Below are 22,380 nucleotides of genomic sequence, written 5' to 3' on the forward strand. Positions count from 1 at the left end.
CCAGTCGCCCAACAGCACTAGCAAACACTCCCCCTCGGACATTGGTTCCGGTCCTCCCCAGGTGCAGACCGTCCAGTTTTTACTGATCCCACCTCCCCCAGAACCGGTTCCAATGTCCCAGGAATTTGAATCCCTCCCTCTTGCATGGTGGATAGGCAATGGCAGACAGTGTGAGAGATTGGGACAGAAAGAGGGTGGGACAGTGCGAGATTGGGACAGTGAGAGAGATTGGGAAAGTGAGAGACATTGGGACAGTGTGAGATTGTGACAGTGTGAGATTGGGACAGTGAGAGATTGGGACAGTGAGAGATTGGGACATTGTGAGATTGGGACAGTGTGAGATTGGGACAGTGTGAGGTTGGGACAGTGTGAGTGATTCGGACAGTGTGAGATTGGGACAGTGTGAGTGATTCAGACAGTGAGAGATTGGGACAGTGTGAGATTGGGACAGAGTGAGATTGGGACAGTGTGAGATTGGGACAGTGTGAGGCTGGGACAGTGTGAGATTGGGACAGTGAGAGATTCGCACAGTGAGAGATTGGGACAGTGTGAGATTGGGACAGAGTGAGATTGGGACAGTGTGAGATTGGGACAGTGAGAGATTCGCACAGTGAGAGATTGGGACAGTGTGAGATTGGGACAGAGTGAGATTGGGACAGTGAGAGGGTGGGACAGTGCGAGATTGGGAGATTGAGAGAGATTGGGAAAGTGAGAGAGAGTGGGACAGTGTGAGACTGGGACAGTGTGAGATTGGGACAGTATGAGAGATTCGGACAGTGAGAGATTGGGACAGTGTCAGATTGGGACAGTGTCAGATTGGGACAGTGTGAGAGTGTGAGATTGGGACAGTGTGAGATTGGGACAGTGTGAGAGATTCGGACAGTGAGAGATTGGGACAGTGTCAGATTGGGACAGTGTCAGATTGGGACAGTGTGAGAGTGTGAGATTGGGACAGTGTGAGATTGGGACAGTGTGAGAGATTGGGACAGTGTGAGATTGGGACAGAGTGAGATTGGGACAGTGTGAGGCTGGGACAGTGAGATTGGGACAGTGTGAGAGACTGGGACAGTGAGAGATTGGGACAGTGTGAGATTGGGACAGTGAGAGATTGGGGCAGTGAGTGATTGGGACAGTGAGAGACTGGATTGGGACAGTGTGAGGCTGGGACAGTTGAGACATTGCGACAGGAGAAGTTTGCGGGCTGTGGATCCAATGTGACTCTCTGGTCATTTAGCTGCCGTGCTGCGGGCGATACTGTAACTTGGTCTTAAATCCAAGCTCTGTGTTCCGAGTCTGCCTCTCGGTCCGTTCCTTCTCAGAGCCGAGACCAGCCAGGCTGGAGTATACCTGGTCAAGTTGATCAAGTGGGACTGTCCAGCGTTCCCAATGTGGGCACGAGCTCTGTGTGAGAATCGCTCCGTCACTCTGGATTGTTTTACCTCTATTTATTGTAAGGGTTTAAGTTGAACTGCACTGTGCAGGTTTCCTCAGGAATAAGCCATTCCGGGAAACAACTGATAAATGTCAAACGTAATGCGCTCACCACAAATCACGTGCCTGTACACATAGTTCCAAGTAATGAAATGTTTCCCTTTCCCTTACGCAGTTGGTGTTTAGACGGAATGTTCTGTGAATGAACTTTAAATAGTTTCGGGGACCGTGTCGCTTTAAACAGGCGGGACTCGCTCGGTGAGGTGGGAGCGACCAATCGGGGTGATTGCTTAAAGCCGGCTCGGCACCAACTTGCCCAAATCCTCTCCCCTCTGCACCGGGGTCTGAGCATCGTGTGATCACCCCAGCACCGCACCCACAGTGGCCATGGCAGAGAACGGCCTGATTGAGAACGGGGAGACCGACAGAGCGAGTCCGGCTGTCCTGCCCAGCCCAGCCAAGAACCTCCCGCGGATCTACAGCAAGGTAAAGCTCACAGTGGGAGCACCGCTCTCATCTCAAGCTGCCTAGCACTGATGTAACTTACTGCCATGGGTCACTCTGTCATCCGGACTGAGTGTGAGCAGGAATAGGAACAGCAGTGAGCAGGATCTATGCGATCCGGATTGAGTGTGAGCAAGTTCTCTGTGTTCCGGATTGAGTGTGAGCAGGTTCTCTGTGATCCGGATTGAGTGTGAGCAGGTTCTCTGTGATCCGGATTGAGTGTGAGCTGTGAATAACTGTGAGCAGGATCAATGTGATCCAGATTGAGTGTGAGCAGTGAAAAGTAGTGAGCAGGTTCTCTGTGATCCGGATTGAGTGTGAGCAAGTTCTCTGTGACCGCGATTGAGAGTGAGCAGGTTCTCTGTGATCTGGATTGAGTGTGAGCAGGTTCTCTGTGACCTCGATTGAGAGTGAGCAGGTTCTCTGTGATCTGGATTGAGTGTGAGCAGGTTCTCTGTGATCCGGATTGAGTGTGATCTGGATTGAGTGTTAGCAGTGAACAGTAGTGAGCAGGTTCTCTGTGATCCTGACAGAAAATAGTATTAGTAAATAAAATAGTACTGTAGAAATTAATGGGACTGAAAGCCAATAAATCCCCTGGACCTGATGGCCTACATCCTAGAGGTTTGAAAGATGTGACTATAGAGATAGCAGATACCTTGGTTGTCATCTTCCAACATGTCATAGATTCTAGAACGGTTCCCCCAGATTGGAAGGTAGAAAATATAACCCCGCTATTTAAGAAAGGAGGGAGAGAGAAAATGGGGAACTACAGACCAGTTAGCCTGACATCAGTAGCAGGGAAAATGCTAGAATCTATTATGAAGGATGTAGTAACAGGGCACTTAGAAAATAATAATAGGATTGGGCAGAGTCAACACGGGTTTATGAAAGGGAAATCATGTTTGACAAATCTGTTAGGGTTTTTTGAGGTTGTAACTAATAGAATTGATAAGGGGAAACCAGTGGATGTGGTGTATTTGGATTTTCAGAAGGCATTCGATAAGGTGCCATGCGAGGTTATTAAACAAAGTTAGGGCTCATGGTATTGGGGGTGATATACTACCATGGATTGAGGATTAGTTATCGGACAGAAAACAGAGAGTAGGAATAAACGGGTCATTTTCGGGTTGGCAGGCTGTAACTAGTGGGGTACCGCAAGGATCAGTGCTGGGCCCCAGCTATTCACAATCTGTATCAATGATTTGGATGAGAGAATCAAATGTTATATATCCAAGTTTGCTGATGATACAAAGTTATGGGGAATGTAAGTTGTGAGGAGGATGCAAAGAGGCTTCAAAGGGATATAGACACGCTAAGTGAGTGGGCAATAACATGGTGAATGGAATATAGTGTGGAGAAATGTGAAGTTATCCACTTTGGTAGGATAAATAGAAAAGCAAAGTATTGTTTAAATGGTGAGAGATTGGGAAATGTTGGTGTTCAGAGGGACCTGGGTGTTAACATGCAGGTACAGGAGGCAATTAGGAAAGTAAATGGTGTGTTTGTCTTTATTACAGGAGGATTTGCGTATAAGAGTAAAGACATCTTACTGCAATTATAGAGGGCCCTGGTGAGACCACACCTGGAGTATTGTGTACAGTTTTGGTCTCCTTACCTAAGGAAGGATATACTTACCATAGAGGGAGTGCAACGAAGGTTCACCAGACTGATTCCTGGGATGGGTGGGGGGTGCGGGTGCGGGATTGTCCTATGAGGAGAGATTGAGTAGACTGGGCTGACATTCTCTAGAGTTTCGAAGAATGAGAGGTGATCTTATTGAAACATACAAGATTCTGAGGGGGCTTGACAGGATAGATGCAGGGAAGATGTTTCCCCCGGGCTGGAGAGTCTAGAACCAGGGGTCATAGTCTCAGAATAAGGGGTCAGTCATTTAGGACTGAGATGAGGAGAATTTCTTCACTCAGAGGGTGGTGAATCTTTGGAATTCTCTGCCCAAGAGGGCTGTGGAGGCTCAGTCTTTGACTATATTCAAGGCTGAGATCGATAGATTTTTGAATATTAAGGGAATCAAGGGATATGAGGCTCGGGCGGGAAAGTGGAGTTGAGGTCGATAATCAGCCGTGAGCTCATTGAATGATGGAGCAAGCTCAAGGGGCCGAATGGCCTACTCCTCCTTCTAATTCTTATGGTTTTATGATCCGGATTGAGTGTGAGCAGGAATAGGAACAGAAGTGAGCTGTTCTATCTTCGTCAGCCAGTTTGTCTTTCTATGGATTCATTTGGTCCAATGTCCTTTAAGTAAAGAATATGAATGAAAACCAGTGTTCGGGGCAGGACGAGGGGCCGAATGGCCTCCTGTGCTGTGAGGTTGGGTGATGCTGAGAGTGATGTATGTAACCAGTCCTGGTGCCGGCGCACAGATTAGCCATTGTCAAACATGCATCTATGTCCCTTTATTGCGCTGTGACCATATGGAGCGTGCAGAGCGAGAGAGAGCCAGACACAGCAACATGTGAACAGCCAGGAGCCGTGCACAGACACAGGATGCGGGAGCAGGGCTCACACACTGACTGAAGGAATGAGCCGCTCATCTCTCTGTTCGGGGCCAGAAAGTATATTTTGTAAATGTGCCAAATGTTAACAAAAGAAAGAGCGAGAAATCTGAGAAAAGGGAATAAAGTGAATCTAAGGATGGTCTATTTATAAACTGGTTTTACCAGAAAATGATACGCCTCATCTGTGTGCTTGGCTTGTAAATAAAAGTGTTCAATCCCGATCTGTGACGGAGCAGTAAAAGGCGTTCGGAAATTGCTGTGCGCTTGTTTGCTCTGACCCACAGCCCTCTGCTACCTTAACCATCATCTGTACATTGTTACCGCTCCTTACTTTTTAAAAGCTTCAGAAGAACAACAACTTTTGAAGCCTATGTTTTCTATTTATAAATAGTCATTGTACATTTGGATTGGATGTACATCTGTTGGTCATTCAGCTGCCCCATTCCACCAGTCTGAGCGCTCTTGCCCCAGGCGCTATTACCGTCTTCATACAACCCAATCGGGGTGGTTTTTCGAAATCGTTTCAGTTTGAGACAACCAATTGGCATGCCTTATGTAACCACACACGAATGCTCCTGTGTGGGCATCGTCCCACTAATGCCTGGGTGCCAGCAATGTATTTCTGAGTGCAACATGAGCCTGCAGAACAGAGGGATGGTATAGCTCTGGTCCACCTGACTGGCAGGTGTGGCTAACCTCACCCCAAGGTTTCTTGCTGTGCAGTTGTGTTTCTGTGGGGAGCAATGCAGGTATAGGGGAGATTTGCTCACTTTACTTCTAAGTTCCTTTTGTGGCATTACCTACTTGACAATCTATTAATAAGGTGACACAATTCCCATATGAACAGCATTGTGTATGCAGTTATGCAACATTCAGCTTTATTGCTGTGTAATTGTAGACATGTAACTAGAGTCCTTTTAGTACCGGAATAATTGCAAACATTATTGAATGTTTCTCTCCCTGAAGCCCTCCCCTTGTCACTTCCCTTCGCTCCTCTAAAAGGCTCCTTAAAACCTGCCCTTTGATCATACCTTCTGTCACCACCTTCATCCTTCCCTCACCACTGCTCAATGCCCAGATATTTTGTCTTTCTGAAACACTTGGGGACACCATTATGTTAAAGACACTAGATAAGGGCAAGGTGTAATTGTTAATACGTTTCGGTCTGTGTGTGATTTTCTGTGTGTGTCTGTGTGTATATGGACAGTCTGTGGGAATATATAGATGTAGTTGTGTGCACACAGATACATGTTTCTTTATATATAATATGGGTTTGTGTAGGTGTGCATGTGTATATTTATATAGGTGTGCGTGTGTATATTTGTGTAGGTGTGTGTGTATATATTTGTGTAGATGTGTGTGTGTATATATTTGTGTAGGTATGCGTGTGTATGTTTGTGTAGGTGTGTGTGTGTGTATTTGTGTAGGTGTGTGTATATATTTGTGTAGGTGTGTGTAGATTTGTGCAGGTGTGTGTATATTTGTGTAGGTGTATGTGTGTATATATTTGTGTAGGTATGCATATATATATTTGTGTGGGTGTGCGTGTGTATATTTATGTAGGTGTGTGTGTGTATATTTGTGTAGGAGTGTGTGTATATTTGTGTAGATGTGTGCGTGTATATTTGTGTAGGAATGTGTATATTTGTGTAGGTGTGTGTGTGTGTATATTTGTGTAGGTGTACATGTATATATTTGTGTATGCATTTATCTATATATTATTAAAACCCTTAATGCCAATAAAGACCCCCTAATCCAGTGTAATTGCCACAAGTTCGCTGGGAGTCCATCGCAACCAGGGTGTGTCCAGATATGCGGAGTCCCAGCCTGGCACTGATTATCCAGGCCAGCCTGGAAGGTCGTGTTGGGGCCGAGGGTGGGGACTCTGAACATGAGAATGGCTTCCAGCTGAACCCGGAGTGAGTCCTGTGGAGATATGCCTGGTGGTGCCTGGTCCACCTCGTCAACCTGAGTAGGAGTGGGGCCCAACTGAGGCTTCAGCCAGGACTGAGGCCTGGACCCTGGAAGAAATACATTTTTCCTTTTCAAAGCTTTTTTTGTGCGAGGGTTGGCGGTCCTATTACAGAGGGGCCCTTGGGACACAGCAGATCCCAGCAGGCCCCGACACCCTTTCCCCTACCCCCCACCGCCCCTCGGCTCAGCCACCTCTGCTGGGCTTTCCAGTATTGAACCATTGAATCATAGCAGTGTACACCACCAAAGGAGGCCATTTGACCCATTGTGCCTCTGCTGGCTCTTTGCTGGAACAATCCAACATGAATCCTGTAGCCCTATGCACTCCCTGAAGCCCTGTGTCTTTCTCCATAAGAAATATTTACCCAATTTTCCCTTAAAAGATGCAATGTTCTCTGTCTCAGCCACTCCCTGTGGGAAAGTATTCCACACTCCAACTACCCTCTGTATAAATACATCGCTCCTAACCTCTCCCCTCACTCTCAGTAACACATTTACATTGATCACCTTTCTGCCCAATGCCCTGATCTATCTTCATCATTCTGATTTCTTTAGTCATCCTTGCTGTTTGCCAAACATCCTCCTTATGTTTAAAAGGGGAGAAAGGGATAGACCGAGTAATTACAGACCAGTCAGCCTAACAGTGGTGGGAAAATTATTGGAAAAAATTCTGAGGGACAGGATAAATCTTCATTTAGAAAGACATGGATTAATCAAGGACAGTCAGCACGGATTTGTTAAGGGAAGGTCGTGTCTGACTAACTTGATTGAATTTTTCGAGGAGGTAACCAGGAAGGTCGATGAGGGTAGTTCATATGATGTAGTGTGCGTAGTGTATATGGATTTTAGCAAGGTTTTTGATAAGGTCCCACATGGCAGACTGGTCACGAAAGTAAAAGCCCATGGGAAAGTGGCAAGTTGAATCCAAACTTGGCTCAGAGGCAGAAAGCAAAGGGTAATGGTTGATGGGTGTTTTTGTGACTGGAAGGATGTTTCCAGTGGGGTTCCGCAGGGCTCAGTACTGGGTCCCTTGCTTTTTGTGGTATACATCAATGATCGAGACTTGAATGTAGGAGATTCAATTAAAAAGTTTGCAGATGACACTAAAATCGGCTGTGTGGTTGATAATGAAGAAGAAAGCTGCGGACTGCAGGAAGATATCAATGAACTGGTCAGGTGGGCAGAACAGTGGCAAATGGAATTCAATCCAGAGAAGTGTGAGTTAATGCATTTGGGGAGGGCTAGCAAGGCAAGGAAATACACATTAAATGGTAGGACACTGAGAAGTGTAGAGGAACAAAGGGACCTTGGAGTGCAGGTCAACAGATCCCTGAAGGTAGCAGGCCAGGTAAATAAAATACTTGTCTTTATTAGCCAAGGCATAGAATATAAGAGCAGGGAGGTTATGTTTGAACTGTATAAAACATTAGTTAGGCTGCAGCTAGAGTACTGCGTGCGGTTCTAGTCACCACATTACAGGAAAGATATGATTGCACTAGAGAGGGTACAGAGGAGATTTACCAGGATGTTGTCTGGACTGGAGAATTTTAGCTATGAGGAAAGATTGGATAGGCTGGGTTTGTTTTTTTTGGAACAGAGGAGACTGACGGGAGACTTTATTGAGGTATACAAATTTATGAGGGGCCTGGACAGAGTGGATATGAAGGACCCGTTTCCCTTAGCAGAGTGGTCAACAACCAGGGGGCATAGATTTAAAATAATTGCTAGGAGGTTGAGAGGGGATTTGAGGGGAAATTTTTCATTCAGAGGGTGGTGGGGGTCTGGAACTCACTGCCTGAAAGGGTGGTAGAGGCAGAAACCCTCACCACATTTAAAAAGTACTTGGATGTGCACTTAAAGTGCTGTAACTTACAGGGCTACGGACCAAGATCTGGAAAGTGGGATTAGGCTGGATAGCTCTTGGTCGGTCGGTGCGGACACAATGGGCCGAAATGGCCTCCTTCCGTGCTGTAAATTTTTATGAGTCTATGTGTTGTCAGTGAATTGTTCTGCCACCTGTCTGCCCTTTGCGCTAAATCTGTTTATGTTGACACTATGGTGGGCATCTTAGTTGCACCCGCAGTTGTGTTGTTGCTGAGCATTGGCATGTAAATCAGGGAATGTCCTCCTGGAAAGTCTGCCAGAATCAATGGTGGAGGTTCCTGGCAGCTCCACCAGCATGTACCACACCATAGATTTCCATACCCTTGGGTGCCAGCCTTGACTCAGTGGATAGCACTCTCACCTCTGAGTAAGTTGTCGTGGGTTCGAGTCCCACTCCAGAGACTCGAGCACATAAATTAGGCTGACATTTAGTACAGTACTGAGGGAGTGCAGCACTGTCAGAGGTGCTGTCTTTCGATTAAACCCTCTCAGATGCATATAAAAGATCCCTGATGTCCTGGCCAATATTTATCCCTCAGCCAGCATCATTAAAGCAGATTATCTGGTCATTATCTTACTGCTGTTTGTGGGATCTTGCTGACCATATTGTGTTTCCCTAAATTACGATTGTGACTACCCTTCAAAAGTGCTTAATTGGACAACAACAACTTATATTTATATAGCGCATTTAATGTAGTAAAACATCCCAAGGCGCTTCACAGAAACGTTAGCAAACACATTTTGACACCGACTCACATAAGAAGATATTAATGCAGATGGTCAAAGAGGTAGGTTTTAAGGAACGTCTTAAAGGTGGAAAGAGATGTAAAGAGGCGGAGAAGTTTAGGGAGGGAATTCCAGAGTTTAGGGCCCAGGCAGCTGAAGGCACGGCCACCAATGGTGGAGTGATTAAAATCGAGGAGTGCAGATATCTCAGAGGGTTGTAGGGCTGGAGAAGGTTACAAAGATAAGGAGGTGCAAGGCCATGGAGGGAATTGAAAACCAAGATGCAAATTTTAAATTCGAGGCATTGCTTGACTCGGAGGCAATGTAGGTCAGTGAGCACAGGGGTAATGGGTGTGCTGGCCTTGATGCAAGTCAGGACATGGGCTGCAGAGTTTTGGATGACCTCAAGTTTAAGGAGGGTGGAATGTGGGAGGCCGGCCAGGAGTGCGTTGGAAAAGTCAAGTCTAGAGGTAGTAAAGGTACGGGTGAGGGTTTCAGCAGCAGGTGAGTTGAGGCGGGGGCAGATTTGGGTAATGTTACGGAGGTGGATATAGGCGGTCTTACTGATGGTGTCGATATGTGGTCGGAAGCCCATCTCAGGGATAATGCGTCCTCAGGTGAAAGGCATTATATAAATGAAAATTAGTTTGTTCTTTCTTATGTCTGCAGCACTTTCTCTCCAGAAAAACTTACTTTCTGTGCTCATGTTTTGTCAGTTATAAATTCTTATGTTTACCTTTAAAATGGGAAAGCTGTGCAGGTCCTGCCACTGTGTAATTACAGTCTCTGGCCAGTAAGTGGCGGTGTTTAGTTGCTTCCCCCCAGAAATCATTCAATTCTTTCCATCATTTTTCAGCATTTTTTCAAGGATTTGAAATTTCTAATTTCCAAAATAAGACTTTAAACAAATTGAAAAAAATACAAAAATTTACATTGTGAAAATTAACATGATTAATTTTTCTGCTGAATTGCACTTTCTGTCTTTTGAACTTGTACGATTTAGGTTATATTGCTTCTCCTCATTCTTCCTTCCAAAATGTATCACTTCTGCACAATTTCTGAGCAGTTACTTTTAAGGAAAAATTTGAGGACAAGTTTCAAAACCTTAATTCTGGTAAAGGTTATTATTAACTTTTAAGATTCATATTGAGTGATTTTTGTTAAACTGTGTGTGAGAGAGAGGCAATGAAAGAGAGTGAAAGAGTGTACTGATTATATGCCTGTTGTACCTGTTGCTTTATGTTCAATATGTTTCAGAAATCACATTAAGGTGAGAACATCGTTTCTCATCCTAATTTTAGTACACGAATCCAAAAAAAAAGTTGAATCTTGAAGCCAACGAGAAACTTGTAATTATTTTACTCATCTCTTGTTTAAAAAAAAAATTACTCTGGGGATAGGGGCATTGCTGGCAAGGCTGGCCTTTATTGGCCATCCCTAATTGCCCTTGACAAGATGGTGAAGGTGCTACCACAGTGCTGTTAGGTAGAGAGTTCCAGGATTTTGACCCAGCGACGATGAAGAAATAACAACATTGTATTTATATAGCACCTTTAATGTAGTAAAACGTCCCAAGCTGCTTCACATGAGTATTATAAGACAAAACAATAAATTTGACACTGAGCCACATAAGAAGAAATTAAGGCAGATGATCAAAAGCTTGGTCAAAGAGGTAGGTTTTAAGGAGTGTCTTAAAGGAGGAAAGAGAGGCAGAGAGGCGGAGAGGTTTAGGGAGGAAGTTTCAGAGCTTGGGGCCCAGGCAGCTGAAGGCACGGCCACCAATGGTGGAGCGATTATAATCAGGGATGCTCAGGAGGGCAGAATTAGAGGAGCGCAGACATCTCGGGGGGTTGTGGGCTGGAAGAGATTACAGATATAGGGAGGGGCGAGGCCATGGAAGGATTTGTAAACAAGGAAGAGAATTTTGAAATCGAGGCGTTGCTTAACCGGGAGCGAATGTAGGTCAGCAAGCACAGGGGTGATGGGTGAGCGAGATGGTGCGAGTTAGGACACGGGTAGCCGAGTTTTGGATGACTACAAGTTTACATAGGGTAGAATGTGGGAGGCCAGTTAGGAGTGCATTGGAGTAGTCAGGTCTAGAGGTAACAAAGGCATTGATGAGGGTTTCAGCAGCAGATGAGCTGAGGCAGGGGTAGAGACGGGTTTTGTTATGGAGATGGGAATAGGCGGTTTTAGTTATGTGATGATAGTTATGTGATGGTTTCGATATGTGTCTGGAAGCTCATTTCAGGGTCAAATATGACACCTAGGTTGCGAACAGCCTGAATCAGCCTCTTACAGATGCTAAGAGAGGGATGGAGTCGGTAATTAGGGAACACAGTTTGTGGCGGGGACCAAAGACAATGGCTTCGGTCTTCCCAATATTTAATTGGAGAAAAGTTCTGCTCATCCAGTACTGGATGTCGGACAAGCAGTGTGACAATTTAGAGACCATGGAGGGGTCGAGAGAAGTGGTGGTGAGGTAGAGCTGGGTAGAAACAGCGATATATGTCCAAGTCGAGATGGTGTGTGACTTGGAGGGGAATGTGGAGGTGGTAGTTTTCCCATGTGCCTGCTGCCCTTCTACAGGGTGAGATTGTGGGTTTGGGATGTGCGATTGAAGAAGCCTTGGTAAGTTTCTGCAATGCATGTTGTAGATAGTACTCACTGCAGACACGGTAGAGGGAGTGGATATTTAAAGAAATGGATGTTTAAGGTGGTGGATGGGTGCCAATTTGTCCTGGATGGCGTCGAGCTTCTTGAGTGTTGTTGGAGCTGCACTCATCCAGGCAAGTGGAGAGTGTTCCATCACACTCCTGATTTGTGCCTTGTAGATGGTGGAAAGTCTTTAGGGAGTCAGGAGGTGAGACACTCGCCGCAGAATACCCAGCTTCTGACCCGCTCTTGTTGCCACAGTATTTATGTGGCTGGTCCAGTTAAGTTTCTGGTTAATGGTGACCCCCAGGATGTTGATGGTGGGGGATTCGACAATGGTAATGCCATTGAATGTCAAGGGGCGGTGGTTAGACTCTTGCTTGTTGGAGATGGTTGGTGCCTGGCACTTGTGTGGTGCGAATGTTACTTGCCACTTATCTGCCCAAGCCTGAATGTTGTCCAGGTCTTGCTGTATGTGGACATGGACTGCGTCATTATCTGAGGAGTTGTGAATGGAACTGAACACTGTGCAATCATCAGTGAACATCCCCACTTCTGACCTTATGATGGAGGGAAGGTCATTGATGAAGCAGCTGAAGATGGTTGGGCCGAGGACACTGCCCTGAGGAACTCCTGCAGTGATGTCCTGGGATTGAAATGATTGGCCTTCAACCACCACAACCATCTTCCTTTGTGCTGGGTATAACTCCAGCCAGTGGAGAGTTTTTCCCCCTGATTCCCATTGACTTCAGTTTTACTAGGGCTCCTTGATGTAAACATGTAAACATCCAAATTGTTGATATATTTGAGACAGCTTGAGCAGGGGCACAGTTAGCATAGTGGTTATGTTACTGGCCTAGTAATCCAGAGACCCGGCCTAGTGATACAAAGATGTGAATTCAAATTCCACCACAACAGGTGGGGAAATAACATTAAATAAATCTGGAATGAAAAGCTAGTAATAAGTAATAAAACTAATGTATTGTTGTAAAAACCCATCGGGTTCACTAATGTCCTTTAGGGAAGGAAATCTGCTGCCCTTACCCGGTCTGGCCGATATGAGACTCCAGACCCACAGCAATGTGGTTAACTCTTCACTGCCCTCTGACATGGCCCAGCGAGACATTCCATTGTATTCAAGAAGGTGGCTCACCACCACCTTCTCAACGGCATTTAGGGATGGGCAATAATGCCGGCCTTGCCAGCGATGTGCACATCCCATGATTGAGTCTGTCTGATGCCTTGAATTATCTCACCAGATGTTCGGCGACAGGTAGTAAATCTAAACATTATACTTACTTTCACCTGTGAAGCAGAAAGAGAGAGTTAGTGAGAGGCAGAGAGAGAGAGAGTTAGTGAGAGGCAGAGAAAGCGAGTTAGTGAGAGGCAGAGAGAGGGAGAGTTAGTGAGAGGCAGAGAAAGCGAGTTAGTGAGAGGCAGAGAGAGGGAGAGTTAGTGAGAGGCAGAGAGAGGGAGAGTTAGTGAGAGGCAGAGAGAGAGAGAGTTAGTGAGAGGCAGAGAGAGAGCGAGTTAGTGAGAGGCAGAGAGAGGGAGAGTTAGTGAGAGGCAGAGAGAGAGAGAGTTAGTGAGAGGCAGAGAGAGGGAGAGTTAGTGAGAGGCAGAGAGAGAGAGAGAGTTAGTGAGAGGCAGAGAGCGAGTTAGTGAGAGGCAGAGAGAGGGAGTTAGTGAGAGGCAGAGAGAGAGCGAGTTAGTGAGAGGCAGAGAGAGGGAATTAGTGAGAGGCAGAGAGAGCGAGTTAGTGAGAGGCAGAGAGAGGGAGAGTTAGTGAGAGGCAGAGAGAGAGAGAGTTAGTGAGAGGCAGAGAGAGGGAGAGTTAGTGAGAGGCAGAGAGAGGGAGAGTTAGTGAGAGGCAGAGAGAGCGAGTTAGTGAGAGGCAGAGAGAGAGAGAGTTAGTGAGAGGCAGAGAGAGAAAGAGTTAGTGAGAGGCAGAGAGAGGGAGAGTTAGTGAGAGGCAGAGAGAGAGCGAGTTAGTGAGAGGCAGAGAGAGCGATTTAGTGAGAGGCAGAGAGAGAGCGAGTTAGTGAGAGGCAGAGAGAGGGAGTTAGTGAGAGGCAGAGAGAGCGAGTTAGTGAGAGGCAGAGAGAGGGAGTTAGTGAGAGGCAGAGAGAGAAAGAGTTAGTGAGAGGCAGAGAGAGGGAGAGTTAGTGAGAGGCAGAGAGAGAGGGCGTTAGTGAGAGGCAGAGAGAGGGAGTTAGTGAGAGGCAGAGAGAGGGAGAGTTAGTGAGAGGCAGAGAGAGAGAGTTAGTGAGAGGCAGAGAGAGAGAGAGAGTTAGTGAGAGGCAGAGAGAGCGATTTAGTGAGAGGCAGAGAGAGAGAGAGTTAGTGAGAGGCAGAGAGAGGGAGAGTTAGTGAGAGGCAGAGAGAGAGAGAGAGTTAGTGAGAGGCAGAGAGAGCGATTTAGTGAGAGGCAGAGAGAGAGAGAGTTAGTGAGAGGCAGAGAGAGGGAGAGTTAGTGAGAGGCAGAGAGAGAGAGAGTTAGTGAGAGGCAGAGAGAGAGAGTTAGTGAGAGGCAGAGAGAGCGATTTAGTGAGAGGCAGAGAGAGAGCGAGTTAGTGAGAGGCAGAGAGAGGGAGTTAGTGAGAGGCAGAGAGAGCGAGTTAGTGAGAGGCAGAGAGAGCGAGTTAGTGAGAGGCAGAGAGAGGGAGTTAGTGAGAGGCAGAGAGAGAGAGAGAGTTAGTGAGAGGCAGAGAGAGGGAGTTAGTGAGAGGCAGAGAGAGCGAGTTAGTGAGAGGCAGAGAGAGGGAGAGTTAGTGAGAGGCAGAGAGAGAGAGAGTTAGTGAGAGGCAGAGAGAGGGAGAGTTAGTGAGAGGCAGAGAGAGGGAGAGTTAGTGAGAGGCAGAGAGAGAGCGAGTTAGTGAGAGGCAGAGCGAGCAAGTTAGTGAGAGGCAGAGAGAGCAAGTTAGTGAGAGGCAGAGAGAGAGAGAGTTAGTGAGAGGCAGAGAGAGAGCGAGTTAGTGAGAGGCAGAGAGAGGGAGAGTTAGTGAGAGGCAGAGAGAGGGAGAGTTAGTGAGAGTCAGAGAGAGAGAGAGTTAGTGAGAGGCAGAGAGAGCGAGTTAGTGAGAGGCAGAGAGAGCGATTTAGTGAGAGGCAGAGAGAGAGCGAGTTAGTGAGAGGCAGAGAGAGGGAGAGTTAGTGAGAGGTAGAGAGAGGGAGAGTTAGTGAGAGTCAGAGAGAGAGAGAGTTAGTGAGAGGCAGAGAGAGCGAGTTAGTGAGAGGCAGAGAGAGCGAGTTAGTGAGAGGCAGAGAGAGCGATTTAGTGAGAGGCAGAGAGAGAGCGAGTTAGTGAGAGGCAGAGAGAGGGAGTTAGTGAGAGGCAGAGAGAGCGAGTTAGTGAGAGGCAGAGAGAGGGAGAGTTAGTGAGAGGCAGAGAGAGAAAGAGTTAGTGAGAGGCAGAGAGAGGGAGTTAGTGAGAGGCAGAGAGAGGGAGTTAGTGAGAGGCAGAGAGAGCGAGTTAGTGAGAGGCAGAGAGAGAGAGAGTTAGTGAGAGGCAGAGAGAGAGAGAGAGTTAGTGAGAGTCAGAGAGAGAGCAAGTTAGTGAGAGGCAGAGAGAGCGAGTTAGTGAGAGGCAGAGAGAGAGAGAGTTAGTGAGAGGCAGAGAGAGGGAGTTAGTGAGAGGAAGAGAGAGAGAGTTAGTGAGAGGCAGAGAGAGGGAGTTAGTGAGAGGAAGAGAGAGAGAGTTAACAACATCAACTTGTATTTATATAGCGCCTTTAAGGTAGTGAAACGTCCCAAGGCGCTTCACAGCAGTATCATGCGATAAACATTTGACACCGAGCCGCATAAGTAGAAATAGCGCAGGTGACCAAAAGCTTGGTCAAAGAGGTATGTTTTAAGGAGCATTTTGAATGAGGACAGAGAAGTAGAGAGGCGGAGAGGTTTAGGGAGGGAGTTCCAAAGCATGGGGCCCAGGCAACAGAAAATGCGGCCACCACTGGTTGAGCGATTATAATCAGGGATACTCAGGAGGGCAGAATTAGAGGAGCGCAGACATCTCAGGGAGTTGTGGGGCTGGAAGAAATTACAGAGATAGGGAGGGGCGAGGCCATGGAAGAATTTGAAAATAAGAATGAGAATTTTGAAATCGAGGTATTGCTTAACTGGAAGTCAATTTAGGTCAGCGAGCACAGGGGTGATTGGTGAACGGGACTTGGTGCAAGTTAGGACATGGGCAGCCGAGTTTTGGATCACCTCTAGTTTACGTAGAATGTGGGAGGCCAGCCAGGAGTGTTTTGGAGTATTCAAGTCTAGAGGTAACAAAGGCATGGATGAGGGTTTCAGCAGTGGATGAGCTGAGGCAGGAGCAGAGACGGGCGATGTTACGGAGGTAGAATTAGGTGGTTATAGTTATGCTGTGGATATGTGGTCGGAAGCTCGTTTCAGGGCCAAATATGACACCTAGGTTGCAAAAAGTCTGGTTCAGCCTCAGACAGAAGTTGGGGAGAGGGATGGAGTCGGTGGCTAGGGAACGCAGTTTGTGGCGGGGACCGAAAACAATCGCTTCGGTCTTCCCAATATTCAATTGGAGAAATGTTCTGCTCATCCAGAACTGGATGTCGGACAAGCAGTCTGACAATTTAGAGACTGTGGAGGGGGTCGAGAGAAGTGGTGGAGAGGTAGAGCTGGGTGTGGTCAGTGTACATGTGGAAACTGTCGCTGTGTTTCCGGATGATGTCACCAAGGGGCAACATGTAGATGAGAAATAGGAGGGGCCAAGGATAGATCCATGAGGGACACCAGGGGTAACGATGTGGGGCCAGGAAGAGATTCTCTGGCTACGATTAGATAGATAAGAATGGAACCAGGCGAGTGCAGTCCCACCCAGCTGGACGATGGTGGAGAGGCGTTGGAGGAGGATGATGGAGTGGTCAACCTTGTCAGAGGCTGAAGACTGGACGAGAAGGACAAGGAGGGATAGTTTACCTTTGTCACAGTCACAAAGGATGTCATTTGTGACTTTGAGAGACGTTTCTGTACTGTGGCAAGGGCGGATTGGAAAGATTCAAACATGGAGATGCAGGAAAGATGGGCACGGACTTAGGAGGCAACAACACCTTCAAGGACTTTGGAGACTAAAGGGAGGTTGGAGATGGGACAGTAGTTTACAAGGACGGAAGGGTTGAGGGTTGGTTTTTTGAGGAGAGGGATGATGACGGCAGATTTGAGGCGGCGGGTGACAGTACCTGAGGAGAGCAAACCGTTAACAATGTCGGCTAACATGGGAGCCAGAAAAGGAAGTTGGGTGGTCAGCAGTTTGGTGGGAATAGGGTCAAGGGAGCAGGAAGTGCGTCTCATGGACAGGATGAGCTCGGAGAGGGCATGTGGGGAGATTGGAGAGAAACTGGAGAAAGATGCGAGTTCAGGGCTAGGGCAGAAGGGATCCTTAGAGGCAGTTTGGCCCAGTGGGCCAGCGGAAGGAAGGGAAGAGGCAGAGATGGCTGAATGGATGGTCTCAATCTTAGAGACACAGAAGTCCTTGAGCTCCTCGCACTTATTGTTGGAGGTGAGGGTGGAGACTGGGGACAGGGCTTTAAGAAGAGTCAGAAAGAGAGAGAGAACGAGAGGTAAAGAGAGAGAGAGAGGGAGCACGAGAGGCAGAGAGAGAGAGAACGAGAGGCAGAGAGAGAGAAAGAGAGAGAACAAGAGGCAGAGAGAGAGAGCGAGAGAGAACGAGAGGCAGAGAGAGAGAGAGAAAATGAGAGGCAGAGAGAAAGAGAACGAGAGGCAGAGAGGGAGAAAGAGGCAGAGGGAGAGAGACAGAGAGAGAGAATGAGAGGCAGAGCGAGAAAGAGAGAGAGAGAGAGAACGAGAGGCAGAGAGAGAGAGCGAGGGAGAGAGAGAGAACAAGAGGCAGAGAGACAGTGGGGTCGAAGTTCACCGTCCCCGAAGGGACGAAGGTTTTGGGTGGCTGTGGTCAGATGATTTTACCTCCCCCGAGCCATATTCAGAGCTCGGGGGAGAGGGGGTGGTGAGCTCAGCAGCATGCGGACCGCTGGAAAGCGACCATGCCAGCGATATCGACTATCCAAAAGGTCGGGTTTTTCCCGGCAGTGTCCCCACCAAGTTTGTCAGTCGGTTCCCAAACGCAACATCGCTGGACTCTTCTGCGATCGGGTCCATTTCTTCATTTTCCTTTCTCAATAATATAGCACCAGGGGTGAGAGGCTTTAATCGTGAACATAGTGTAAATAAATTGGGGCTCTGTTTATCAGAACAAAGAAGGTTAAGAGATCAGATTGAAGTCTCAAAACTCATGAAGGTAAAGTAGGAAAAAAATATTTCCACTGGTCAGTGAGTCATTTATTTTAAGACATAAATTTAAGATCATCACTAAAAGAATGAGGGGAGAGGGTAGGCAGAATTCTTCAGAAACATTGGAATTGTTAAAGACAAAAAAAGACTAATGTCTGTCTACTTCGACCGACTAATCTGGTAGTTGCAGGTATAATGATAAAGGAGTGGATTTGTTTTAGCCTCCATTGAACTGGCTGAGTGCTGCTCAGAGGTTTGGAGAGACTTTTGTACAGCTTTCGGGTCTGACTCTTTAGTGGAGGCCTGTGGGCTGCAGAGACCTGCTTGGCAGGGTTCACCCTGAGAATGGGAGGAGTGTTGGGAGGATGACACCTGGGACACCTGCTCAGAAGCAGGGCAGCACGTAGGAGAAGGCATTGCCGTCAGCACCGTGCAGACAGGCAGCGGGTAAGGGAGGCAGCAGCCATGATTCGTTCATTCTGCGACAGACCAGTGTGCCCGCCACCTTCACCGGCCCCAATCAGGATTGCAGTTGGCTGCTTGGGGACAAGGGATATCCCCTGTCCACTTGGCTGCTCACTCCTCTGCGGAATCCCAGGACAGCGCCAGAGCATGCCTACAATGAAGCTTATTGTGCCACCAGGTGCATCATCGAGCAGTACATCGGCATCCTAAAGTAGAGGCTCCGGTGCCTCTGGTGGCACCCTGCAGTACTCTCAATAGGACTCCATAATCGTCATGGTCTGCTGCACACTGCACAACCTGACCATCACAAGGGGACAACCGCTGGAGGTTGAGCCAGCAGTACCACCTGAGGAGGAGGCGGAGGAGGATCCCTGTTGCCCCAGAGCGAGGGGGCGTTGACCCATCGCAACCCTGGAAGGGAGGTGCAGCTGCGTCTCATAGCTGCTCGCTTCAGATAATGCCATCCACACGTGACCCTTCAGCTCCCACTTTCAGTGGCCATCGCAATGTGCCTTAACGCAGAATTGCCCACTCCCAGATGAAACACCTGGCCAGATATATGTGCCAAAAATAAAGATTTATCCAATTATCCAAATCACTGCAAAAACAGACCATAAAGAACAATCTAATAATACTGTAATCATTTGTTACCCCTGTGCATCTCACTATAACACCTGTTACGTGACTACCCTAACCCTACGCCTAACTGTCTCCCCCATGGCTGCATCCTGGGTCCAGGAAGCTGCTGTGGTTGTTGTCTGGGACCTACAGCTGTCCTTCTAGGATGCCCTGGAACACCTCTGGGACTGGAAGGGCCGGGTGCAGACTGACCAGCACTCTCCTGGGAGGGTGTGTCCTCACATATGGAGGTGCCTGACTCCTCCCCTGCAATCTCCCTCCATGCATTATGTACTGGCGGTCTGCCAGGTCTCCCCACATCAGGAAACAGTATTCGTCTTCTGTCCTCCACACCGTCCATCAGTGTCTCCAGCTCCCTATCAGTGAACCTGTTGGCTCTCCTTGCACCTCTTACAGCAGCCATCCTTCCAAACTCCTTCCCCCCTCAGGGCCTTGCTGCAGACCTGGCTCATTAGAAACCCTTACCTGCATGCTGAATTTCTCAGTGGTGATGATGTTCAAATTAAGACAGCCACACCGCTGAAAATTCCACTTTGGAAGGGTTCATTAGCGCTGGAACCCATCTGTTCACTTTTGAAGCTGCATATGGGGTGGCCCAGCCACTCAAACATTTCAGCGCTAATGGCCACAGAGAGGTGGGTGGGGGGGGGGGCACCGGCTTTCCAGCGGGACGGAATTTCGGGCCCAGTCTTTCCTCATACTAATTTAATTTATTTTAATATGAAATTTGTTGATATTTGAGATCAAACAGGGCTTCTTTGAGAGAAGCAAATAGGAAATGATCTGAGGGAAAATGGAAGGAGGGAAAGGGGCTGAGAATGCGGGAGGTTGGGCTCAGCCTCTGGGGGAGTGAGGAGAGGAGATGAGGGTTAAGGGTAAGGTGAGTGACAGCGGTGTAAGAGGAAGGGGAGGAGTTAAGTGGATGGTTGCAAGGGGAAGAGGTATATATAGCAATGGGTGTGAGGGGGTCATAGCGTTAGGTGCGTTAGGGGCGGGGCACATGATGAGGACCAACGGGTGTGTGAGAAGCAAGGTTGATTAGGGAGGAAAAAAGGGGGCGGTGTGTGTGTGAGTGTGTGTGAGAGTGTGTAGGTGTGTGTGTGTGAGAGTGTGTAGGTGTGTGTGTGAGAGTGTGTAGGTGTGTGTATGTGAGTGTGTGTGAGTGTGAGTGTGTGTGAATGTGTGTGAATGTGTGAGTGTGTGTGTGTGTGTGTGAGTGTGTGTGAGAGTATGTAGGTGTGTGTGTGAGTATGTGTGTGTGTGAGAGTGTGTGAATGTGGTGTGTGTGGTGTGCGAGAGTGTGTGTGTGTATTGGAGTGTGTGAGTGTTTATCTGTATGTGTGTGTGTGCATATGTGTGATTGTGTGAGTGTGTGTGAGTGTATGTATCTGTGTGTGCACCTGTGCATGTGTATCTATCTGTGTGTGAGTTGTAGGTATGGGTGTGGTGTGTGAGAGTGTGTGTATCTATCTATCTGAATGTGTTAGTGAGGGAATGTGTATCTATCTATCTTGTGTGTGTGTGATTGTGTATCTGAGTGTGTGTGTATAAGTGTGTGAGTGTTTATCTGTATGTGTGTGTATGTGTGAGTGTCTGTCTGTCTCTCTCTATCTATCTATCTATCTATCTATCTATCTATCTATCTATCTATCTATCTATCTATCTATCTATCTATCTATCTGTTGTGTATACAATAACTGTTAGACTGAGTATTGTTTAACTCCAAGAGGTATGACCTTGGCTCTGCTTTATTAAGGCCCAAAGTGACTAATATACAAAATGGCTGGCCTTTTATACTTGTGCTGCATACACGTGCGTGCAGCCCAATGGCCTCAAACAGTGACACCATCTAGTGGCTAGTGATTCCAAAAGTACATAATGACAATACCCCCCTCTGAGATAGTAACACAGTCCGGTGTTTTACGCTCCCGGGTTGACCATCTCAGTTCAACTCCAGCCTTGGGTAGTGTTCAGAGTCGGTTGTGACTGGTGGCTGGGTGGCTGACCTGGTGGGAGTGACAATGGCCATGTCAGGGATTGAAAGTCCATTTTCATTGAACATGTCAGTGATTGAAAGTCCTGATTCACTGATGACCACTGAGTCCTCTGATGACTGGGGGTAGGTTGGTTGGTCGTCGATTGTCTCTTCCTCCCACTGTTCCGGTTCGTCTGTGTGCCGCAGCTTTGTCTGATCCACATGTTTCCTGCATGTTTGCCCATTTTTGAGCTTGACAATAAATACTCTGTTGCCCTCTTTGGCCATGACAGTACCGGTGATCCACTTGGGACCCTGACCATAATTCAGAACATATACAGGATCACTTACAGAAATATCGCCTGACACAGCTGCACGATCGTGATACCCTTGCTGACTTTGTCTCCTATATTCAACATGATTATTCAAGTCAGGGTGTACAAGAGATAGCTTGGTCTTAAGACCTCTCTTCATCATTAGTTCAGCAAGCGAGACCCCGGTAAGCGTGTGTGGTCTTGTCCTGTAACTAAGCAGTATCCGTGACAAGCGGGTCTGCTGTGACCCTTGGGTTACTCGCTTCATACTCTGCTTTATGATTTGGACAGCACGTTCTGCTTGCCCATTGGATGCAGGTTTGAACGGTGCTAACCTTACATGTTTGATACCATTGAGTTTCATGAACTCTTGAAACTCCTGACTGGTGAAGCACGATCCGTTGTCACTAACAATGATGTCAGGCAGACCATGTGTCACAAACATGACACTGAGATTCTCAATGGTAGCTATGGATGTGCTGGATGACATGATTATACTCTCTATCCACTTCGAAAATGCATCCACCACAACTAAAAACATCTTCCCCAGGAAGGGACCTGCAAAGTCTATGTGGATCCTGGACCATGGTTTGAATGGCCATGACCACAGACTCAGCAACGATTCCGCTGGTGCTTTGCTGAGCTGCATGCAAGTGTTGCACTGATGCACACATGATTCCAGCTCAGAGTCAATACGCAGCCACCATACATGAGACCTGGCGATGGCTCTCATCATTACAATGCCAGGATGTGTGCTATGTAGCTCACGTACAAATTTCTCCCTCCCTTTTTTGGGCATAACAACACGATTGCCTCACAGTATACAATCCGACTGAATAGGCAGTTCGTCTTTGCGACGAATGTAAGGTTTGGTCTCCTCACACATTTGCCTGGGTATGGCAAATCAATGACCTTTGAGGATGCAACTCTTCACCACCGATAAAATCAGGTCCTGGCTCATCCAGGTCTGAACTTGTTGAGCCGTGACAGGGGTTCCTTCACTCTCAAAAGCATCCATAACTAA

At 47.5% G+C, this 22,380-nt stretch overlaps 1 protein-coding gene across 1 annotated transcript in view; it reads left to right on the forward strand.

Moving 5' to 3' along the window:
* The first annotated feature begins 1,742 nt into the window (after nucleotides 1–1,742).
* aldh1a3 (aldehyde dehydrogenase 1 family, member A3) overlaps nucleotides 1,743–22,380 on the forward strand; it is a 560,210-nt gene continuing 539,572 nt past the window's right edge. The window contains exon 1 of the mRNA XM_070859361.1: nucleotides 1,743–1,917. Within this exon, the coding sequence (XP_070715462.1) occupies nucleotides 1,819–1,917 (99 nt within the window). The 5' untranslated portion in view covers nucleotides 1,743–1,818. The remainder of the gene's footprint in view (nucleotides 1,918–22,380) is intronic.

Source organism: Pristiophorus japonicus, chromosome 17 (assembly GCF_044704955.1).
Source record: "Pristiophorus japonicus isolate sPriJap1 chromosome 17, sPriJap1.hap1, whole genome shotgun sequence".
NCBI classification, from domain to species: Eukaryota; Metazoa; Chordata; class Chondrichthyes; family Pristiophoridae; genus Pristiophorus; species Pristiophorus japonicus.